At 42.9% G+C, this 19,796-nt stretch overlaps 1 protein-coding gene and 1 long non-coding RNA gene across 5 annotated transcripts in view; one reads left to right on the top strand and one right to left on the bottom strand.

Annotated features, from left to right (window-relative positions):
• Positions 1-19,796, top strand: part of LOC126048201 (uncharacterized) — a 566,030-nt gene that overhangs the window by 382,314 nt on the left and 163,920 nt on the right. The window lies entirely within an intron of this gene.
• Positions 12,781-19,796, bottom strand: part of LATS2 (large tumor suppressor kinase 2) — a 51,488-nt gene continuing 44,472 nt past the window's right edge. For all 4 annotated transcript variants that reach the window (XM_049822796.1, XM_049822797.1, XM_049822799.1 and 1 more), the window contains exons 5-8: positions 18,372-18,954; positions 17,561-17,743; positions 16,153-16,259; positions 12,781-15,424 (exon numbers count right to left, since the gene is read on the bottom strand). In XM_049822796.1, the coding sequence (XP_049678753.1) occupies positions 14,930-15,424; positions 16,153-16,259; positions 17,561-17,743; positions 18,372-18,954 (1,368 nt within the window). In that variant the 3' untranslated portion in view covers positions 12,781-14,929. The remainder of the gene's footprint in view (positions 15,425-16,152; positions 16,260-17,560; positions 17,744-18,371; positions 18,955-19,796) is intronic.

The raw sequence follows: 19,796 nt of genomic DNA, 5'->3' as shown, positions 1-19,796 counted from the left end.
TAAAGAGACAAAATGGTATCATCCAACCATGACTTTTGGTATGGATAAAGGATGGATAAATGCCACACGTGTAACAAGAAGGTATTATGTGGAGTTAGATTTGGTTTGTTTCTACTGGACATTTAAAGGACTTAACATGTTATAAAAAATGCTGAAGGAGGTTTTCTGTCAGGATGCTGGGACAGTAAGTGTGACAGGAGTCAGATTATGACTGTGTTTGCTTTGTTCTATTGCTGTTGTTTTGACTCCCTCCATTCTTCAAAGCTGTTAGTACAGAACTTGTTTTATTTGATACCATAGGTATAACTGATTGTCAGCAGCTGCATTTAGGAAAAACCCGTCCAAAGTAATCTAAGTAAAACCTGTATCAGTGCTAATATGCTGCAAAATGGGAAGAAACACATCATGACAGGCAATAGCAGGTCTGTAGGATCCGACACAGGAACATTTCAACAGTTCAGGCAACACCACTAACAGTAGCTCCTTTTTCTGGGATCCAGCAGTGCAATGTCCTCCATCCTGTTCCTTTGCTAGCTGTAGTTCTGACATCAGGATGTGTCAAAAAAAAAAAAAAGGAAAAAAAAAGAAATGGAATAGCATTGTTTTGGGCTGGATGAACTCTGAAGCGGAAGGCCAAGGTGATGAAAGCAAATAAACTCTGAGACTGTGTTTATTAGCCAGGAAGTGGTTATTAGCAGGAAATGTGCTGGAGGCTGATGTACCAGCTCCAACATACCTATACGTATCAGTCATCTTTTCCCAGTGTTGTTGAAATCTTGGAATAACAATGGCAACTGCATTAACTTTTATTTGAGAACAGACAATTTCATTTTTTTCAGCCAATCCTGCAAATAAATCTACCTTTATTTAGGGGGGGGGGGGGGTGCATCTCGCTTCTCTACTCCAAATATTTTGGTGAAGATAGTTCTCATGAAACAGGACTGGCTGCTGCTGTCACACAGGGCATTCGGAGAGATGGCAGCTGCACTCTATGACACTGTGGCAAATGGCAAGAACGAGCAGGGAGAGGTAGGATGGAGCATGAGCGGCACCGGCAGGGTCCCTTCAACAGCTGTCATTGCTGGAGGCAGCTTCTCACGAAATGCTGTGACACTGTTCAGAGAGAGGTGGGATCCCAGGGGCAGGATGGGATCCTACCCTGGGATCCACCTTCTCTTGATTTATTATTGACAAAACACTCCCTCCTGTGCTGGTAGCAGCCATGCAAGCTTCCCAGATGATCAACAGCATCTTCGACTAGAGGAAACTCCTCTAGAAACCACAGGATGGTTCAGGCTCCATGACCTGTTTAACTCAGGACTGTGTCCAGACACTGCTGGTAAACTTGTCCATGGACTACCTGAAGCTGCCTAAGAGAATACCAGCTGCCTATGTTTGAATCCCATCCTTCCTTTCCTCACGTTGTCTTTCTGTGTAAGGCATTGCTCTACTTACTCCAGCGGTGCTGTATTTGCAACAGTGGAGGGAGGCAGAACAGCCTCTCTAGCACAACTAAACGCAAAAGGAAAACTGTCTGAGCTGAGCAATGCTCCTGTGCACACTCCTCTTCACTTGATGCAGGTGAGCTGCTCCCCAACGTCAGTCTGTCCTGTTACATGACCACGGATGGAAAGGGAGTTAGCTGGGGACAATCACCCCTAAACTGGGGTCCAAACTGGGAAAGAGCAGGGTAGAGCTGACCCATCAAGCAATACTAGTCCCCAGAGTAACGCAGTGATTGATCCAATTTCTCTGGCATGAAGGTAAGATGCCCTTTCCAGGTGTCTTTTTCCTTCTTTTTTTGTACTGGAACTATTCATCATATATTTTGCTGTCACCAGTTATTTGAAGCAGAGGATTACCTTATAGTCGACTCTGAGAATGGATGCTTTTCTGAAAACTGAGTATTAAAAAACTAGATACGTTAGTGCCACTTGTTAGACATTGCTGTAAGCTATGCTCCAGCCTACAGTGAGAACAATATATGAGTAATATATAATGTAGTTCAATTTCATGGCTTTATTAGCAAAAATCAAGAAATTAAAACAAAAAAGAACTCTTCTTACTGTTTTTTTAATATTTGGAAAGTTCTAGAAGACAACCTATTTACCCTTTTCTCAAAGGAAGCCGAGCTGCACGTGTCCTCACGCTTTGGCCAAAATATGCAGCAGCGGAGCATCTTCACAGCAGTTTCAAATGTTGTTCAGGTCTGACACCACCATTTTCACATTGTCGACTGGCCATATGACAGCCTGCAATACTCTGCTCCGGCGTGAAGATGATGACTCCAACTGTGGTAGCCTGTATTTAGCAGATTTATTATAGTCTTGTTTTAGCATTTCCATGGAGTTGTCGTAACTGTGGTATGTATTTTAAAAAGTATTCTTGGACACCATTTTTAAAACTGCCAGGTAATTAAATTTAAAACCTGAGAAGTTTCTAAAATCTCCATGAAGAAGATAAAATCCATTTTTCTTTGCAGTCCGGCTCGGCCTGTTGCTGGGGCCTGACTGTTACTTGGCTGTGTTTGCAGGCCCTTGCCCAGTCTGCATTTACTGGAAACGGTTATCACACAGTCATCTTCACTGTTGGATTCCTAAAATACTATCAGTAATATGGAAAGTTTGGGGGAGGCTCAAATTATTCTTTTTAACCTAATGGCATCTCCTTATGGACCTTTTTAAAATGACTGTACGAGCGTCTTACCACAAGATGGCCCCTACCAACTGCAGCTTGTGCTGTGTGGCAGCCGTGGAAGCGCTGACCCTTGGCTTCTGTTTCTTACAGGGTCCGGGAATTATTATTGTTATGTTTTACTCTACAAAATGCTTCTTCAATGTATCAAGCCTGCGGGACGCGATTACCCTTGGGCTCCACGGGGACTAAATGCTGAGTCCTCCTCTCTGCCCAGCTCGTGAGGTGATAAACGTCATGAACATAAATTCTATACACATGGTTGTAGTTATATGAAGGCCAGACAATGTCTAAAGCGATCAAATTTAGGATGAGATTTTAGCACTGTATCAGCAGGTCCCTCAAAGGCGGTGGTTGAGCCCTTCCATGAGGAGACGGTCCAGTGGTGGGGACGAGGCCCACACGGGACTCTTGTCCTGAGAGATTAAATTAGATTTCCAGAGCATTTTTCCTCTCCTTGGCTGCTGCAGTGGGAACGTTTAGATCAGCAGTTATTAAGGTTAGCGCTTAATCTGGTGAGATCACGGGGTGGTCTCACCTCTCATTAGCATCAGCGGTTGCTGAGGACATCCAGACCTCAGCCTTAAAGATTGCTGAGAGTAGATCAACAAAAGGGACATCGGTGCCTGAACTTGTGGTGTCACTTATTTTCTAAAGACTTAAAATACATAGCCAGGTCCCGTAAATAATTCTTAGGGAGAGCTGTGTATCTTATTAGAAGCTTATAATAAATACTGTCCTTTGTTGAGGGAGCTACCTGAGGCAGCCAAGTCTGATACAAGAGAAAAAAGTCAACACTTATGTTGGCCGTCTGGTACCTCTGGCCAGAGATCTGCATGTGTTCGTGGGCAGTAGAAACCCAAAGCCCAGCTTTCTCATCTCTGAACATATAAGAAGGTGCTTTTGCTTGAGCACAGTCAGCGGCCTCATGGCTGGAGGTGGGAGAGGGGCTCGTGTTGGACCTCTGCCTCTCCTGGAGCCAGAAGTTTCTCTTACCCTTCTTGTGACAGCCCATCTCATCAGACCACTGGCTGTCATATCATAGAAGCCCTCTTGACTTCACACGTTAAAGATGTTTTGTTTTGTATAAATAGCAATATTAAGCTAGAGAGGGACCAACTCTATTTCCAGTTAATAAGACACTCCTTTAAAAGATGAATACACACACCTACCAAAAAAATCCCTTTCAAGAAACCCATATAAATTTGTACAGGCTATACAGTAGCATCTGCCTTCAGATATGGAAGAAAGAAACTGAAAAATCTTGCTCTGAAGCAGAAACTTCACCCTACACCCCACTCCAGTACCTAATGAGCAAGACACAATTAGCCACCCTTTGCCTTAGAGATACGCAGAACATGTCTAACAAAATGGACTCTGATGGTTGGGTAAGCACTCTCTTGTCTAGGTTGAGAATCTCATTTTGTGCCAACCTGGCATCAGCTTGAATAAGGACCCTCAGCAGCTTGTAAGGAGTGGGGCAAGGTTTGGTGTTTGAGCATCTTCTGCCCATGAATTCAGAGACCCCATGGGATTTGGACTTAGGGGGTGCTTCTGTGGCAGATGTGCAGCAACCTGAGAGTTGCCAGAGCTGTCTAAATGAGGCAAGAGGCAACTAAGAAATCGGATGCATGTAAGCACCTTTTAGGAACTGGGTTTCAGCTCCTTTCAAAGATATGCCATGAGACATCCATCTTTCAACCCACTGCTCAAGAGCCTGTTAGGGAAAGCCGTGATGGGGAAGGGAAAATCATCCTAGAGACAAGCCTTTGCATCTCCTCTGCTTAACCTCAGTGCTAAAAGTGAAGCCAAAGGCAAAGGCAGACCGGAGGGATCACACAGCACCACATTTTCTGAACCTGCATCTCCCCTCATTTCACTTTTTGTCCACTGACAGCAAGTGTGAAAGAGGAAGCAAAGTGTGCCACCCATGGACAGGCGTTTTCCAAAAAAATCTCCACTGATTCCATACTGGCCACCTCTTGCTTCTTCTCACAGGGGCTGATCAGCTATAGCTGCCCCGTGCAGGGACTCAAAGGGAAATGTTTCACCTTTGACTCATATCCCAGGATTTAAAAATAAACTAGAAGCTGATTTGCAAGGGCACAGGTGTTCTTTAATGTCTTTTCACTGGGCTTTAAACATCCTTCTCTGCCTCTACACTTCTGCTTTTGTCTTGGGACATTTACCAGTATCTGCTCTGACAGTTTCTGGTATCCCCCTTGTGACCACTTAACTGCTGTTATTTGCTTTAAAAATAAATACAGACACTAGGGGAAAGAGTCGTAATAGAAGCACAACATGTTCACGTTAGTATAAGTACATATTAACTCTGGGCTTCCCAGTGCAAGAGAAAACCATCTGAAAATCAGGCTGCAGAGACTGGATAAACCTACACTATTCTCCCTGGTATTCTGTAAGCAATTAAAACTCATGCCGACAATATGAGTTTGTGATCCACAGTGTCCTGCAGCACAGAGTTGTTTGGTGCCCACAGGAACTGTAGAAGATCGGGGAGACACAGAAACCGTCCCTGACTGCAGAAGTCCTTCGTAGGCAAGCCACTGTTAATTGTAAAGGAAGGTACAAACAGCATGTGGAATTTGGGGTATTAAAGGATGTTATGCTATGTACAAAACCATTCCATCACTGTGCTCCCAACGCTGAGATAATTCAGTATCTGCTGGTGTTAGAGAATCTCGACAGAGATGAGCAGTAATTATCCTACCCTAAAGAGGGCAGCAGTTAAACTTCTATGGCCTATTTCATGTTATATTAAAAAATCCTTTTTAGCAATGACAAATGTTGTTTCAAGTAGCTCAATAACTGGGAACCACGCCAGAGCCTGACAGTAGAAGCTGTTATTTTATTGATATTTCTCAAAAGGAAGTCAAGCCTGATTATGTATGTTGACACTCAGAAAATGCAAAGTAACATTTAAATTCATAATAAAGGGATGAGGAAGCTTTATGCAAAAGGGAGTATGTTAATCATTTAATTTAAGTCAGTCATTTAGCTGCAAAGTGAATTTAAATGTATTTGAAAAGACAGGGAAAAACCAGAGATCTGCAATCTGTTTTGGAAAGTTTCCTCCCAGTCCCTTGAACTCCAGCTGCTGCTGCTGGGGTTGGCCTGTCTGTACTGCACCAGGGCTCTTCCTTAGCAGGGAACCACGAAGTTACTCCTGAGCTCACTAATCATGACTGTTTTCTTCTTCTTGCTGGGTACAGCTGTGCTTCATTTTCCATACTGCTTCTCAGCTGCTAGAAAAGAGGATTTTTCCTTCCAGATAAACTGTTTTCCATCTTATTTACTGATCCTTTTTTCTGCTGCTGAGACTTCCACTCTCTGGCCAGGGAGCCTCCAGCACGTCCTGGCCATCCTTGGCCCACAGCCACGGACTCCTCCGGGTTGGAAGGGGCCCTGCTGGTCTCCAGTCCAACCTCCTGTGCTGAATTCAGATCGGGCTGCTTAGGGCAGCGTAAGGTCACCTCAACGTGTCTTACAGCTGAGGTGGAGCAGGAACGAAAGCAGGAATGTGCTGGAAGCAATTTACTCTGCTTTGGCAAAACCACTTATTAAATCAGCTGATTCCCAAACCAGCTGTTAAAAATCCCTCCAAGCAATCTCCACACTGAGCAATTATAATTTTGCAGCTTGCCACCAAGTTTCTCACCCTATGTAGGAAATTTTGAAGTAGGCTCAATTTAATAGAGACCAAACACAAGAGTAAAGCGCTGTAGACACAGGGGTACTGCAATCACAGCCGCTCAGCAGACTGCCTCTAGTACGTCACCTCCATCTTGCTTGGGGTTCTTCATTTTACTGTGACTTTGAGTAATTAGGCTTCAAGGTCGTGACTGTATTAATTACCAGGGCCAAGTGCAAGACTGTTAGGAACATGGAATTGGCTCGGGCTGGGATCGCTGTTAATCGCTGTGACTATGTGGGCTTTGTTTTCAGTCGAGGAACACCAGGAGGCCCCTCTGTCAAACAGCAGCAGCCTGTGGGGATAGGAAAGATGGACGTGTCCCTGAACGCTGCTTCTTGTGGGCAACATGTGCCGTGCTCAGCCTGCCATCTGCCAGGCACTCCGTGTGCCGTGCTTCTCTGCGACAGCAGAGGTGGAGGCTTGGCTATTACCCATGGATGGCTGCATGTCCCCCATACTGCGTCCCGCCGTAACAGTGAGATGACCGATCTCCCGGGCTGTGACCATCCATCCGCACTGCTCAGTTACTCACTGGCCCTGTGTCAGGCTGTCCCAGCTAGAGGGGACAGAAAAACATCCCTGGGGGGTGGGACACTAGTCCCAGTCAGCGTGGACACAAGCCCATTGGTACCACTTGGCTTCAGGAGCAGTCATCGGTCCCCTTCTGTCAGAACAGGTATGGCCCATGCAGAAGTCATGCCCTTACAACATGCTCAGTCCTTCCAGTCTGCTCATGGGCTTAGGTCAGTATGCGTTAAACTTGCCAACCCTGAAATGCTTTCACATTGCTATGTCATCACACCTGTATTACTTTTTACCTTCCATTGGGAAAGCTGCAAAGCAGATCTGGGCTACAGTTCATTTTGAAAACAACAATAACAAAATGTTCCTGCATTGCTGCAAACACACAGCCACTTGGGACACCGAATTCCAGTGACCACCATTACCCTAAGCTGAATCATAACAGAAAAAAAAAAGAAGTTAAAAATCAGCAGACCACGGCATTTCAATAAACTAAAGCAAACTGTGTGCCCAGCGGTGCCAATCCCTCAGCTACGAGCCTGGGTAAATAAGGTCTTGCTTGTCTTGTGTTGGCACTTCACAGAGCGATGCTTCCCAGCCATCAGCTCGGCCACAGGTATCGGCTGCTGTGCTGCAAGTCCAGCAGCTTGGCTTAACCCCCCGGTCAGGCAGGGTGCTGCGACTGCGCTGCTGTGTGTGTGCGGGGACTGGCCCCCCCGCATGTGACACCCGCCGCCGAAGGACGGTGCAGACACCGGACCAGCGCATCACAACCTCGGTACCGATTCTGCCGTGACCTCCTGTTCCTAGCCCTGGCTGGGATATGGATTCAATATAAAAAGAGGGCAAGAAGACTGACGGCATCAGAGTTACATGCGAGATGAGGTTGTCAGTTAAGTTCATTTTAATTCCAGATATTACTTGGATTTGTGTGACCTCTTTTGTTATTTTTAGAGCTAGTTTAAATTGGCAGGTCCTGTTATGTGGGAAATTGAATGTTCAAAAAAAAATCCTTTAGGCCTAAATTGGAACGCACAGTTGGAAATTTCCAAGAAATTATATTTCCAAAATCTGTTCTGGAAACGTCAAAATGACCTAGTCACAGCAGTTCATTTTTATTTTTATAATTTTGAATATAATGTGTTATATACAATACAAGCCCTTGGCCTTTTTATTACATTTTTTGCTTTGACTTTTTTGGAAACAAAATATTTTTATCGTTTTTTGGAAGTATGATTGTAAACACACCAGTGAGTTCCCCCAAATTATTTCCATTTTGTCAAACCAATATTTTCCTATGAGAAGCATTTTCTTTGGGGAAAAAAAACCACTATGGATTTGAATTTGCCTCTTTCTGCCCAGTGACTTGGTCTTCAGCAACATGAATACAGTTCCCTGAGGGAAATGGCCTGTCCCCTCCCGATCCCTGGGAACGGAAAGACGACTTTCTTCTGGGAGATACTTTTATTTAGACAATTCCTCCAGTATTAAGCATTTGGGGGGCAGAGCACTGACTTGTGTCAGTCTTACAGTCCTACTGCACAGCTGGGAGAAGGCATACATTGAGAAGTTGAATATAGAAAAGGCGTTACTCCCCTGGTGACGTGCCACGAGTGTCCCGCAAGGCTTGCAGCAGATCGTCGTCATTGCTCTGCCATTCGTCTGGCATTTCCATCTGTGAAATGGCACCTGGTCTCTGGCAGTCACCCATTGACCTGCGGCTTTGTGGGTGCGCATTTTCTGAAAAGGATCCCTTTTAGGTGAGACTTGTGCTCTGGCTGTGCAGGGCTCCATTCAGTGGTGGGCAAAGGCTGGGGACGTAGTCAAGATGATATGTGCACCAACATCTCAACAGCTTCATAATCCTTCATGCAGCCCTTTAGCCATACTTTCTTTCAAGATCTTTTGGCTGGACACTGTCTCTCCATGCATTCCTACAGCCACGGTACAATGCTTGATGGTGACATGAGGCTTTTGTGCAGTGCCACGATGCCAAGAAGAACAACCACCGTGCAATCCCCACGGCCAGGCTGGCGACAGCCATCTCCTGCTCCCCTCAGCCTCAGCCCCTCGTCCTGGGGGAGGACGTGCCATCCCCGCAGGCTTTTGCTGGACAAAGCGCTGGCTGGCCAGACCCAGCGCTGTCCATGGGCCCACGGTGAGCGGGAGGTCGGACTGCGGATCTCCAGAGGTCCCTGCCAAATGGCATTTCTATGGTCCTATTGTTTATTCACGCCTGGCCCCATCCAAAGCAAATGCAGCTGTAAAGCCAGCCTTGATACCCAGTGCTGTTTCTGTCACGCCCCGTTCGGTTGGGGTATCTGCAGTCTCCCTGGTTTCCACCCAAGTGAGTTCCTCCTTTAAAAAAAACTCCTTCTGCTGGAGTTTCATCATAACATCAGGTTAAACCACACTATGCAGATGCTTTTGAAGCTGTTATCCTGTAAATCAGTCCTGAATTTTGACCTTTCATATCTGTTAGATTTCATGTCTAGAAAACCAAACCAAACCAAAAAAACTCTTACCAATCCCCCAACGTTGAGCTAAAACCAAACACTATAAATAGCTGGTGAACATACCTGTAAGGTATTGGACAACTGAGCCTTTCATAGGAACATGCTAATGAACGTTTGCCTTTGTGATGAGGTCCCAGTAGCAAAGTTAGACACCTAAAAAGTAAATGTGTGTTCCTTTCTTTCCTTTTTGATGGTTGTATTACTCAGCACAATCAGGTATATTTTTAGTGAAATTAACTACTCTGAAACTGCCATCAGAACAACAAAAGCCACAGGCAGTCATTGAGTCAAGCTTACTGTTGCTATTAAGGCCCAAACCGACCAATGCCATGGAAAGCAATTATCAGAAAGACACAACAACTCATCAGACCACGAGGCTACTGCAACGAGAGGCTGAGCTACTGCCCTCAGGAGCGGTGATTTCATTTTCAGTCTTTGCATTACAAAGAGATGCCATCAGACTTGCCATGTTATGGGGTGACCCGCAGATCCTTCTCCTTTCTAGCCCAATTACCCCTCTGGCCACAGAAAGCTAACTGTGCTCCCTTTGGAAAGGAGCAGAGTTGTGCAGCCAACTGTTGCGCTGAGAAAAGAAAAAAATTCACCTATAGCTACCCAACACCACAGAGGCAGGAAAAAAAGAAAAGCTATTACTTATGAACAGCATATTTATGGGGCAGTTGACGCAGCCTTCAGAAGCACAGTCAGGAGTTTAGGGGAAAAACTTAACACCTGTGGTACGCACTTCACGGCACGTGGTGAGCTCCTTTGCGGCACACAGCTGGGCAAACCAGCAGCATCGCAGTGAGCTACTGCTCCGCTCTTCTTTAAAGCAGCCCACGGATGGAGGTGGTGTGGGAGCCGGGCGGCAATGCCGCCTCTTTCTTCCTCGAACACCATGATGCAAAGCTGTGGGTCTGGCTCGCTACGTGACCACGTGTGCAGGCTCCTTCCCGCCCAGCAGGACTCTCTGAGGAGGGCCTCGTGTGCCGTGTGCTCCCAAAAAGCATAAGACAAACGGGAGGTGCCGACATAAATGTTCTTCTCAACACACGCAACCCCATGGGGTAACCCCTGCGCGCTGCCCCAAGGCTGGACCATCTTTCCTGGCTCCCACTTGTGATCTAACCTGATCAGCTATTTGCCCTCACCCACGTGTACCCCTCGGTCATTCAATTCCCCCTTTTCGTACAACAGCCAAGGTGGCCAAGTGCCTGCGGCTTTCCCGGGTCATGGCGACCCTAGGACCAAGACCAGGAGACGAGGTGTGCCTTACACCCTGCTATTCTTTGAGCCCCACTGAAATTTAAGAAATACTTGAGATCACACAAGGCCTGCTTCATGAAGCCCCATTTTCTTCACACACCTAAATACTAACAGATGCTGGCACAGGTATTTCCCATCTCACAGAAGTGAAGTAAAGGCACTTTCCAAACCGCGGGAGCTGACAAGTCAGTGCATCCATCAGTCCATTTAAAATTTCAATTGTCCATGTCACCAGGCTTCAGTTTCTTCTGCAGAGCTTGGCGCTACCGTTGCATTTGCAGAAGGTGACCACAGCTTTACGGATCAGATCCTCAGTTTATTTTGGTAACAACGAGCCCAGGACTCCGTTTTTACTGAGTGCCGCCCACTGCTCATTCACTGCTCGGAACAGAAACCAGAGGAAGGCACAACTTCCATGTTACTGCAGCAGATTTCTTTGCCAGGAAAAACATTTTTACACTTTTTTTTTTTTTTGGTGTGTTTTAACGGTTGCTATTTCTACATTATCTATTACTGAGATTATTTCCTGTGGGAAAGATTTAATATTTTTAATTCCGATAATAATTTTAGTAACAGTTGCCATTTTCTGCCAATGTTTCTGCATTTTGGGATAGAACCAAATTATATGTTCTAAATTCCTCTTCTCATTAGAGTTTCTCTAGGAAAGCTTTTAAGGCAGTTATTTCATACCTCAAAAATTACAGGAAAAAGAATAGAATTTTCTTACGTTTATGAGACTGATTTTCCATCAAGTTCCAGGCTATTGCCTGCTTCCTGCGTAATTAACCTCATTCTTCCATTTCCATTTAAAAGTCAAATGCTTCTCTCCCTCATTTAGCTTTCATGTCATTCAAGTGAGGTACCTGGTTATAACTTCTACTGCTAGCTCCTTCACATCCAACTAGGAATAACTGGCTCATCAAGAATTGTTGCTGCTTCTTGGCAAATCTGGTGACACTGAAGAGTACAGCTACGAAAGGCTGCAGAGGCCCTTTCTGTGCCAGTGCCGCTGGCACCCTTGCATTATAAAGTTTCCATTCTGGAAAGAGCAATTACATTTTTTGAGGCAATTATTTACACTTTTGTACACACAGTAAGTGGTGTTACTGCACATACATGTCTTTGCTGAAACCCAGGAATGAAATTTCTGTCTCACTGAGATCAACAGCTGGTTCAACCTTGACTTAGTAAAGTCACTTGTGGACCTAACCAAGAACACTACCTCAGAATTAATCAACTCCTTACTTTCAGTCAGGAATAAATACATCTAAGGTTTTTGGTTGGTTGGTTTTTTAAAGGAAGAGTTTTTTTTAAAGAAACATTGAATTGATATAACTTCTTGAAAGAAGATGTTAGATGCTTTTTGCACGAAGTTCAGAACCGAGAACGCTTAGAGCCAGTCCCAATATTGGCACATTGATTACTTATCCAAATTTCCTAAGATTTACTCCAAGTTTCTGTTTACCCCTGAAATGTCTGCAGGGGATGTGAGCCTTCTAGAGACAGTGCCTGATAAGCTCAAAAGATTTGTTTTTCAAATCAGTTCTTCTTTAGGCGAAATGGGAGTTGGCTTCTGTTCCCCGCAGCATAGATGTTAAATGAGTAATATATTCATTGTGGAAGCACCTGTTTCCTTCTGGGCTAGTTTCTCTTGTTTTGCTTCGTTGCAAAGATTCTGTATTTGCAGGTGAATTATTTATATTTTAGAAATACATCAGAGGCAACAGACAGAGGGGGCAAGCACACTGGTGGTGGTTACCCTGGCAGAGCCACCACTGCAGAGAAAGTGACTGTGTTGAATTTCATGCCATCTGCCGACCTAGTCACACCAAAGCAAAGTTTTACCTGGGAATCCTGACCCTTATTCTCAAGGGCCATGAGGACAGAAGAAATTGTCTTATGGCACCCAGAAATCCCACATCAAATGCTGTGGGAGAGGTGAGATTTGGATCTCATGTTTGTAGTTCAAACCCATCGCTAAGTTCACAAAACCAAACCCATTAAAAATCCTGCCTTAAAATAGGCAGAAATTATCCTTTTCAAGAACACACAACACATTTTAAATTTGGATTCAGATTTTTAATAAATTGTGCCAGTAGAAGCTTTCAAAGGCAATGATATATCAATAAATAACAGTTAAATTGAGTTCCTGAGAAAGAACCTACCACATGAAAGAATGTCAGATAGATGTAAATAACAAAAAATGGCATTACTATATAAAAAAGCAGTAATACTGAATCTTACATGAACTGTCACAACACAAGCACTGCATACCTCAGAACATTCCTTTCATACAAATGTAAACAAATACACAATCATTTTTGTTTAGTTTAGGCTGATGAATTTATATGTTGTTGCTTAGATATCTAAACAATGGATAGGATAGGATATGCTAAAACATTAAGGAATAATATGTGGAATAATATGCGGAAAAAATAATGAAGCTCCAGATTTAAAAATAAAATAAAGTAAAAACACATTAAAGGAGTGTTTTCCTCAAATGTTATTACGTCAATCACTTTAAATAGGACTGTTACACTAATCTGAATTAAGGATTTTTGTGTGTGTTTACTTATTTAGTTATATATAATATATATGCAAATATGTATGGCTTAATTAACTTTAGTATTCTGATATCACCTTGAATAATTCTCACTTATACATATAAGAAAAATGCGTATTTTAACATAGTTAAGAATTGATATTTCAAAGTATGCCTATAATTTGACAGAAATGAAGGACTATTGTGCTCCATCACAGCAACATTTTTACCTATAGACAACAGGACAGAATGACCTATAAACAATGCCAACATTTTCAGATGTCAGTGCCTAAAACATGAGGATCCTAAACAGATACACAGACAGTCACATGTAGGGATGTGATGTCTGGAAAAGCCACATACCTCCAGGTTCCGTAGATGTCCGTGGAGCTGCATGCACTCAACATCAGCCTCATCGCACTTAGGATCTCAATGCGTTACAGGAGCACGGCGTTAGACATTCTGTTTTGAAGACGTTGAGCTACATCTGTTAGTATTGGTGCTTTGCATTACTGCTAGTATTAAACAATGGACACTGTGCTGCATGCTACGTGAATAAGCCCTATCTAGACTGTTGCCACAAATCAGCTTTGTAATAATGGTCTTGCTATTCATCCTTTGTGGGGAACCGTGTGTGCCGATGATACACGTTTGCTAAAATGATCTATCACATCAGACCACAAAATCACTATTCAGATATAACCTTTGCAATCTGTTTTACAAAATTAATATTGGATACAATCATAAGAGGAAACCATCCACACAATACATTATCAACACACAGTTTAAAATGGTCTAATTTTAGACCCTCAGTAAAAATGGATCCACAGGACCTGCCTGTGAATGGCAAGAAAAGGCCATTTCAAATAGAAAAACACTGCTCATGCAACATTCTTCACACACTAGACAATGAAATCACACCCAAATTGTCACTTGCTCACACTTTCTATTACACTCCAATAAGCAGAAGGAAATAAAGCAGCTTTAAGGTTATGTCACAATTTTGAAATGTGGAAAATACATATAATAAACAAAAATCATGGTGCGAATACAATGGCATCAGTAAATTTAGAAAATTAGAGAGCAGTTTTCTTTTTTTCATTTTTCTTCTTTTTTTTCTTTTTCTTTCTTACATTATTGCACAGAGACCTTTCATCACATGTTCTTCAGCTTTATGCATCTTCCTAAATGTGAAATAAGTGCTATGGATAAAATAAAAATGTAGAAAAGAAGAACAGCAGCATGATTTGTCAAAGTTAATCCCTATAATTTAGTAGGAAAAAAACCCCTGCTATAAACAAAATATAAGTGCTCTTTATTCATTTAAAAAATAACGCTGACAGTTGCAGAAGTCTGTAAATGTTAATCTGAGTAAGGGGATGCTGACCTCAAATAAAAATAGGCCTAGAAATGATAGACTGCTGGCCTTGCAGATTTTGGTGAAGACCAGGATTTCAAGTGTAATTATCAACAAAGTTATTTACAGTAAAACTGACCTGAACTTTCAAGAGTGCCATTTTTAGGACCTGGCCCTGCAAGCTTCTGACTCCCCAGGATGCCTCCAGCCTCAGCTGAAGTTACACCTGAACAAGCGCTGCAGGATCAGCTCCTAAAGGATCAGTTAAAGGCCCTACTGGATTTGAGATTAGTCTTATCTGGAGTACTCTATACAATAATTTACACATATACAGGCTGACAAGCTCCAGTCTGATCCACCACACCTTTGTCTTCCACATCAGATTTCTCAGACTGGCCTACTTCCATACCAGAAGGCTTGGGATACCTGAACGGATACCCATTGTCATCGAAGAACCTTCGGAAAGTAAACTCGTAAAAAGCATGTTCTGTGTGTTTGCTATTGGAAGAGGCTAGTGGGTCCCATGTCCTGGTGCTGTCACCGCTCGCATCGTTCCAAGGACTTTCTTCTTCAACTGGATCAAAATTTGAAGTGTCCATCGGATGGCTGATCTTTGGAACATAGGGAGCTGGCTGCCTACGGATATCGGTAGAGAAGTCCATAGAGTGAAAGAAAGAATGGGCCTTAATATCATCTGCTCCATTTCTTCCAAGCCTGTCCTCAGCAGCACAGCAGAGCTTTGTGATGAGATCAGTTGCCTCTGGGCTTAACTTGATCTGAGAGGGAATGTGCAGCGTGCTTTCCCAATTTATCACCTGGAGGTAAGAAAGGTATTACACAACTTCTAATCTTGGAAACAGAATCCTTCCGACTGTCAGCATTAACTGTACAGAAGTATACACATAACTAGTCAACTCACAGCCTGCGTATTTATTTTAGAGGTTCAAGAACCCACTGATGAGATTGCATCAGTTGTTAATAATTACTTTAATGAATCAAAAAACATTGTCGGATAGCAGATAAAAGGAGCAATTGCTCCCATAGTCAGATTTGAGAACACACTCAGTTTACACATGACTTCGTGGAATGACTTCAAGGAATTACTTCATCTCCAAAATGTAAACTAGGAAAAGTGGTCATGAGATACATCCTTTCTAATAAAAAACTACTCACTGCTTGACTTTGAAACACTCACGTTGCCAACCACAATTATCACTGGCATATCAGCTTACTAAGATCTGATAGGCACTCTAAGGAATTTAGATAGGTGAACTTGTGCTTAAGAAATCAGAATTGTGCTGAGAAGACTCATAAAACTAGTAACTATCTATGCAGTTGCACAAGTGAACTCTAGTCTGACATTCGGTATCTTCATTGATTGGGAAAGGATTTGTGCCTGCATAGAACTATTTAAAATCAGGCTTTTGTAATCACTACTCCTTTCTCTAGTAAAACAAAAGGGGATAGGTCTGTGCATGGAGGAGAAGGGAAGAGAAAAGGTTAAGACTTTGCTACCGCAGATTGGAATTTTGCTTCAACTTACCTTCAGTTGGGTTTCTGTGGGCGTAGGAGCCAGAAAAGGAGGCTGCCCCACTAACATCTCAAAGAGGATCACACCAACACTCCACCAGTCACAGAGCTGAGTGTATCCTGAAAAACAAGTCAAAAGGTTGTCCTCCACCAACCAAGGAGAAGGTGTATAGAGCTACTTGCAATTAAGTATCAAAACACACAGCACAGATTTCTGCCTTTTCTCAGAGAAACAATATGTGATCTAAAAATAAAGGACTCCCAATCCATCTTCATCATAAAGTCGCTTCTGCTTGCTGACCTAAATTCTATTGCTGTCAGTAAAGATCTAATCCTGTTCTCTGGCAATCTTTCTGAATAAATGTAATTCTCAACAAAAGTGAGTGGTGAAACCATATAATTAGAAAGAATTAAGTTTTTTTTCATGCTCTGTCCCACAACTATGTCACTACACACAGCAAAAAACGGACCAGACCTCAAAGAATAACAAAAAAGTTTAGCGACTGATGTGCCCCCTTGGTTCAGTGGAAGTGACACCATGAGTTTGAAAAGCTGCTGAATGACACAGCCTAGCTCTAGACACAGAAGAAAGCCACAAATGAATATTTGAGCAAGTTCCAAGCAAAGGAAAAATTTCAATCACTTAATTGCTGTGACAAGACAAATAAGGCATATGTTTTGAGATCTCCAAAAAGGAATGGAGGATTTAAACACCAATTTCAATGGAGATTTGTGTCACTGGATGATGTAGGTTCCAATGTGAAATCTCTCAACTTGAGGAAGATCAGGCTTCAGATCTGGTCTGCAGACAACTTCGAACATCTAATCTCCCTACTGCAGTAACCATGTCTGTTCTGCATGGATAGCCACCAAGTACTGTCTAAATTCCTCAAGCCAAGCTTTTGAATGCAGAGTGTCCACTGTAAATTTCCTAAGATTTTTTGTTGGGTTTCCCCAAGATTCTGGCTGGGAATATGGAGGATGTGTTTCCACAAATTTACATCACCCATATTTAAGTGGCCTGCCTGATTCAGTGATTCAGAACCATCAGCTTGCTACTCACTGGTCTATGTAAACTTGCTAGCAGCCATAGTCGTGCTGCATGAGTACAGATAATCTGCTTTATACTTGAAAAATATAACTGCTAACATCATCTCACACATTTATTAGCAGTCTCATTCAAAGGTCTCAGAGTGTAGATATACACAAAGTATGACCACCATCAATGTCAGCAACATAATGCTAAACAGTGGAGCATATAGACAAATCTGTTCTTAACCTGAGCTAAGTGTTTGTGGCCTTCAGAATGCCAGTATTCCAAAGCAGCAAGCTTATTTAAGGAAAAAAAAAAAAAAAAAAAAAAGAAAGTATTTCAAAGCATCAGCGTTCACTTAAGCAGGAGAAAAATACAGGTTATCTACCTTTACGAAGCAGGACTTCAGGAGCAATATAATTAGGGGTTCCAACTAATGAGTGGGCTAGACATCTCTGATGCTGCTTCTTAGCTCTTTGTTCCAATGTCTTCAGCCTATCTCCACATCTACAATTGGACACATCATCCCAAAGATCACTGGGCTCCATGCTGTCTTGTCTGATATGGCTCCCTTCAAATGGGAGAGAAAGTTTACATTCACAGAAATAAACCACAACACACAAAGAGAAAAGTATTTATCTAGATCTAGTTGTGCCATCTTCTACTCTCACTGAAAAGCAACACTTAAACTTTAAACCCAAGGCATTTCCTTCTGCCCTCCCCTTCACAACTGGTTTTCCATAGCCAGCTAAATGTGTCTGTCTCAGCACAAGGAAACATGCTCCCATATGGGAGATACAGAACAATGGAGTATATTTAGGTTAGCTATACCAATTGTTTATCACCTTTTTACCAACAGGCCCCAATACTCCTCAATGGCACACACAGGAGGTGCATGGACTACTTTAAAACTGTGATTAAATTATCTCACCATCAAAAGAGACCCTCCAAACAAGTATAAACTGAAAAATTGCTGCTACTGCAGTGGTCAGCTACATCACTGATAGGGATCTGAACAGTATTGTAAACAAAGGACTGGAAACTGAATGAATCAGAGGGAGACAGATACATGATATTGTCATTGACTGTTAATGTACACACCACCTCTGTTTTCTGAGCTGGCATTTCTGCCAAGAGGTATGTGTTTGTTTCAAAATAAATAATGCAATACCATCACAAATGAAGTCTAAGAACACTACCTTTCTGATAGTATTTTGAATTGTGAGTCCATCTGAATCCAGTACACAGTCCAAAGTCAGTCAGTTTGATATGCCCATCAAGGTCTATCAGAATGTTGTCAGGCTTGATGTCTCGATGAATAAAGCCCATTTTGTGCACGCTCTCTATAGCCAAAGTGAGCTCTGCAATATAAAATCTAGCCAGACGCTCTGGAAAGACCTCCATCCGAATCAGTAGACTCATCATATCGCCACCAGGGATGTAGTCCATCACAAAGTACAAGTTCTCTTTATCTTGGAAGGAATAATAGAGTTTAACCACCCATTCATTATCTGCCTCAGCAAGTATGTCCCTCTCTGCTTTGACATGAGCCACCTGGTTCCTGTTTAGCACATCTTTCTTTCGCAGAGTCTTCATGGCATACAGGGCATGGGTATCCACTTTGCAGGCCAGGCATACTTCTCCAAATGCACCAATACCCAGAGTCTTGATTTTCACAAACATAGATTTGTCCATTTTGGCCCTTTTGAGCCTGTTGTAGTTGGACTCTTTCTGGTAGAGAATTTTCCTCATTTGTTCCTGTTCTGCTTCACAAAGGCCAGCCTTTACAAAGGAAAGCAAATGACAAGAACTAGTACTGTTACATTCATAGCAAGAGAACAATAAACAAGTATTCCCAAAATGCATTTGTCAGAAAAATTAACCAAGAAGCAGAGAAGACATATTCATGAGAGATACACTCTCTTGCCTCTCTGTTGAGGTGTTTCTGAAATACTGGCAAATTCACTGTGCCCTAACTTGTTACCTGAATTTGCCATATCCGTGATTGGTCTGCCTTTCTCATTTGCCCAAATGAAGAGGCATAGGGCAATACTGTCAGAGAGGGGAATATAACACAACAAATCATGGAATTTGGTTTACACCTTTCAAATTTGCACTTTGTCACTGCACTCCACTGTATGTAAGCACACTGCAGTACAGCTTAACTTAAACTGAAACTTAAACCTAGGTGCAGCATTCCACTTTGTTCATGAATAGTTCTCCAGGGCAGCTCACATTAACAGTTCCTACCTTGAGTGCTGTTTGACTGTTGGTTTTTGTGTTGTAATTCAGAAGCTGGTTTTGACCTATACATTCCCAAGTGCCTTGGGAACCTTCTTCTTTAGAAACTATTTTTCTTCCTCCACCATATAGAGACCCCACTCTCAAGGTTTGTAGATCCCCTGACCATCTGTTAACTTCTCCCTTTTCCCTTCCAAAATATGTGCATACAGCCCTCAGGTCTGGTCTCTCCTCAGCCACTGCAGCCCAGACCCTCGTGCTGTTTTCCCCCTAAATGTATTATATTATTTCCCCTCTGCACCTAAGCTGTAAAAAAGCTGGCTTGTCTACCTCTTGTCCCCAGAGAGCCTCCAAGTAACATTTCACATGGCTGCGGGGAGAAC

Source organism: Accipiter gentilis, chromosome 19, assembly GCF_929443795.1.
Source record: "Accipiter gentilis chromosome 19, bAccGen1.1, whole genome shotgun sequence".
NCBI classification, from domain to species: Eukaryota; Metazoa; Chordata; class Aves; order Accipitriformes; family Accipitridae; genus Astur; species Astur gentilis.
The sequence above is the reverse complement of the archived record's forward strand: the minus strand, read 5'-3'. Positions and strand labels throughout refer to the sequence as shown.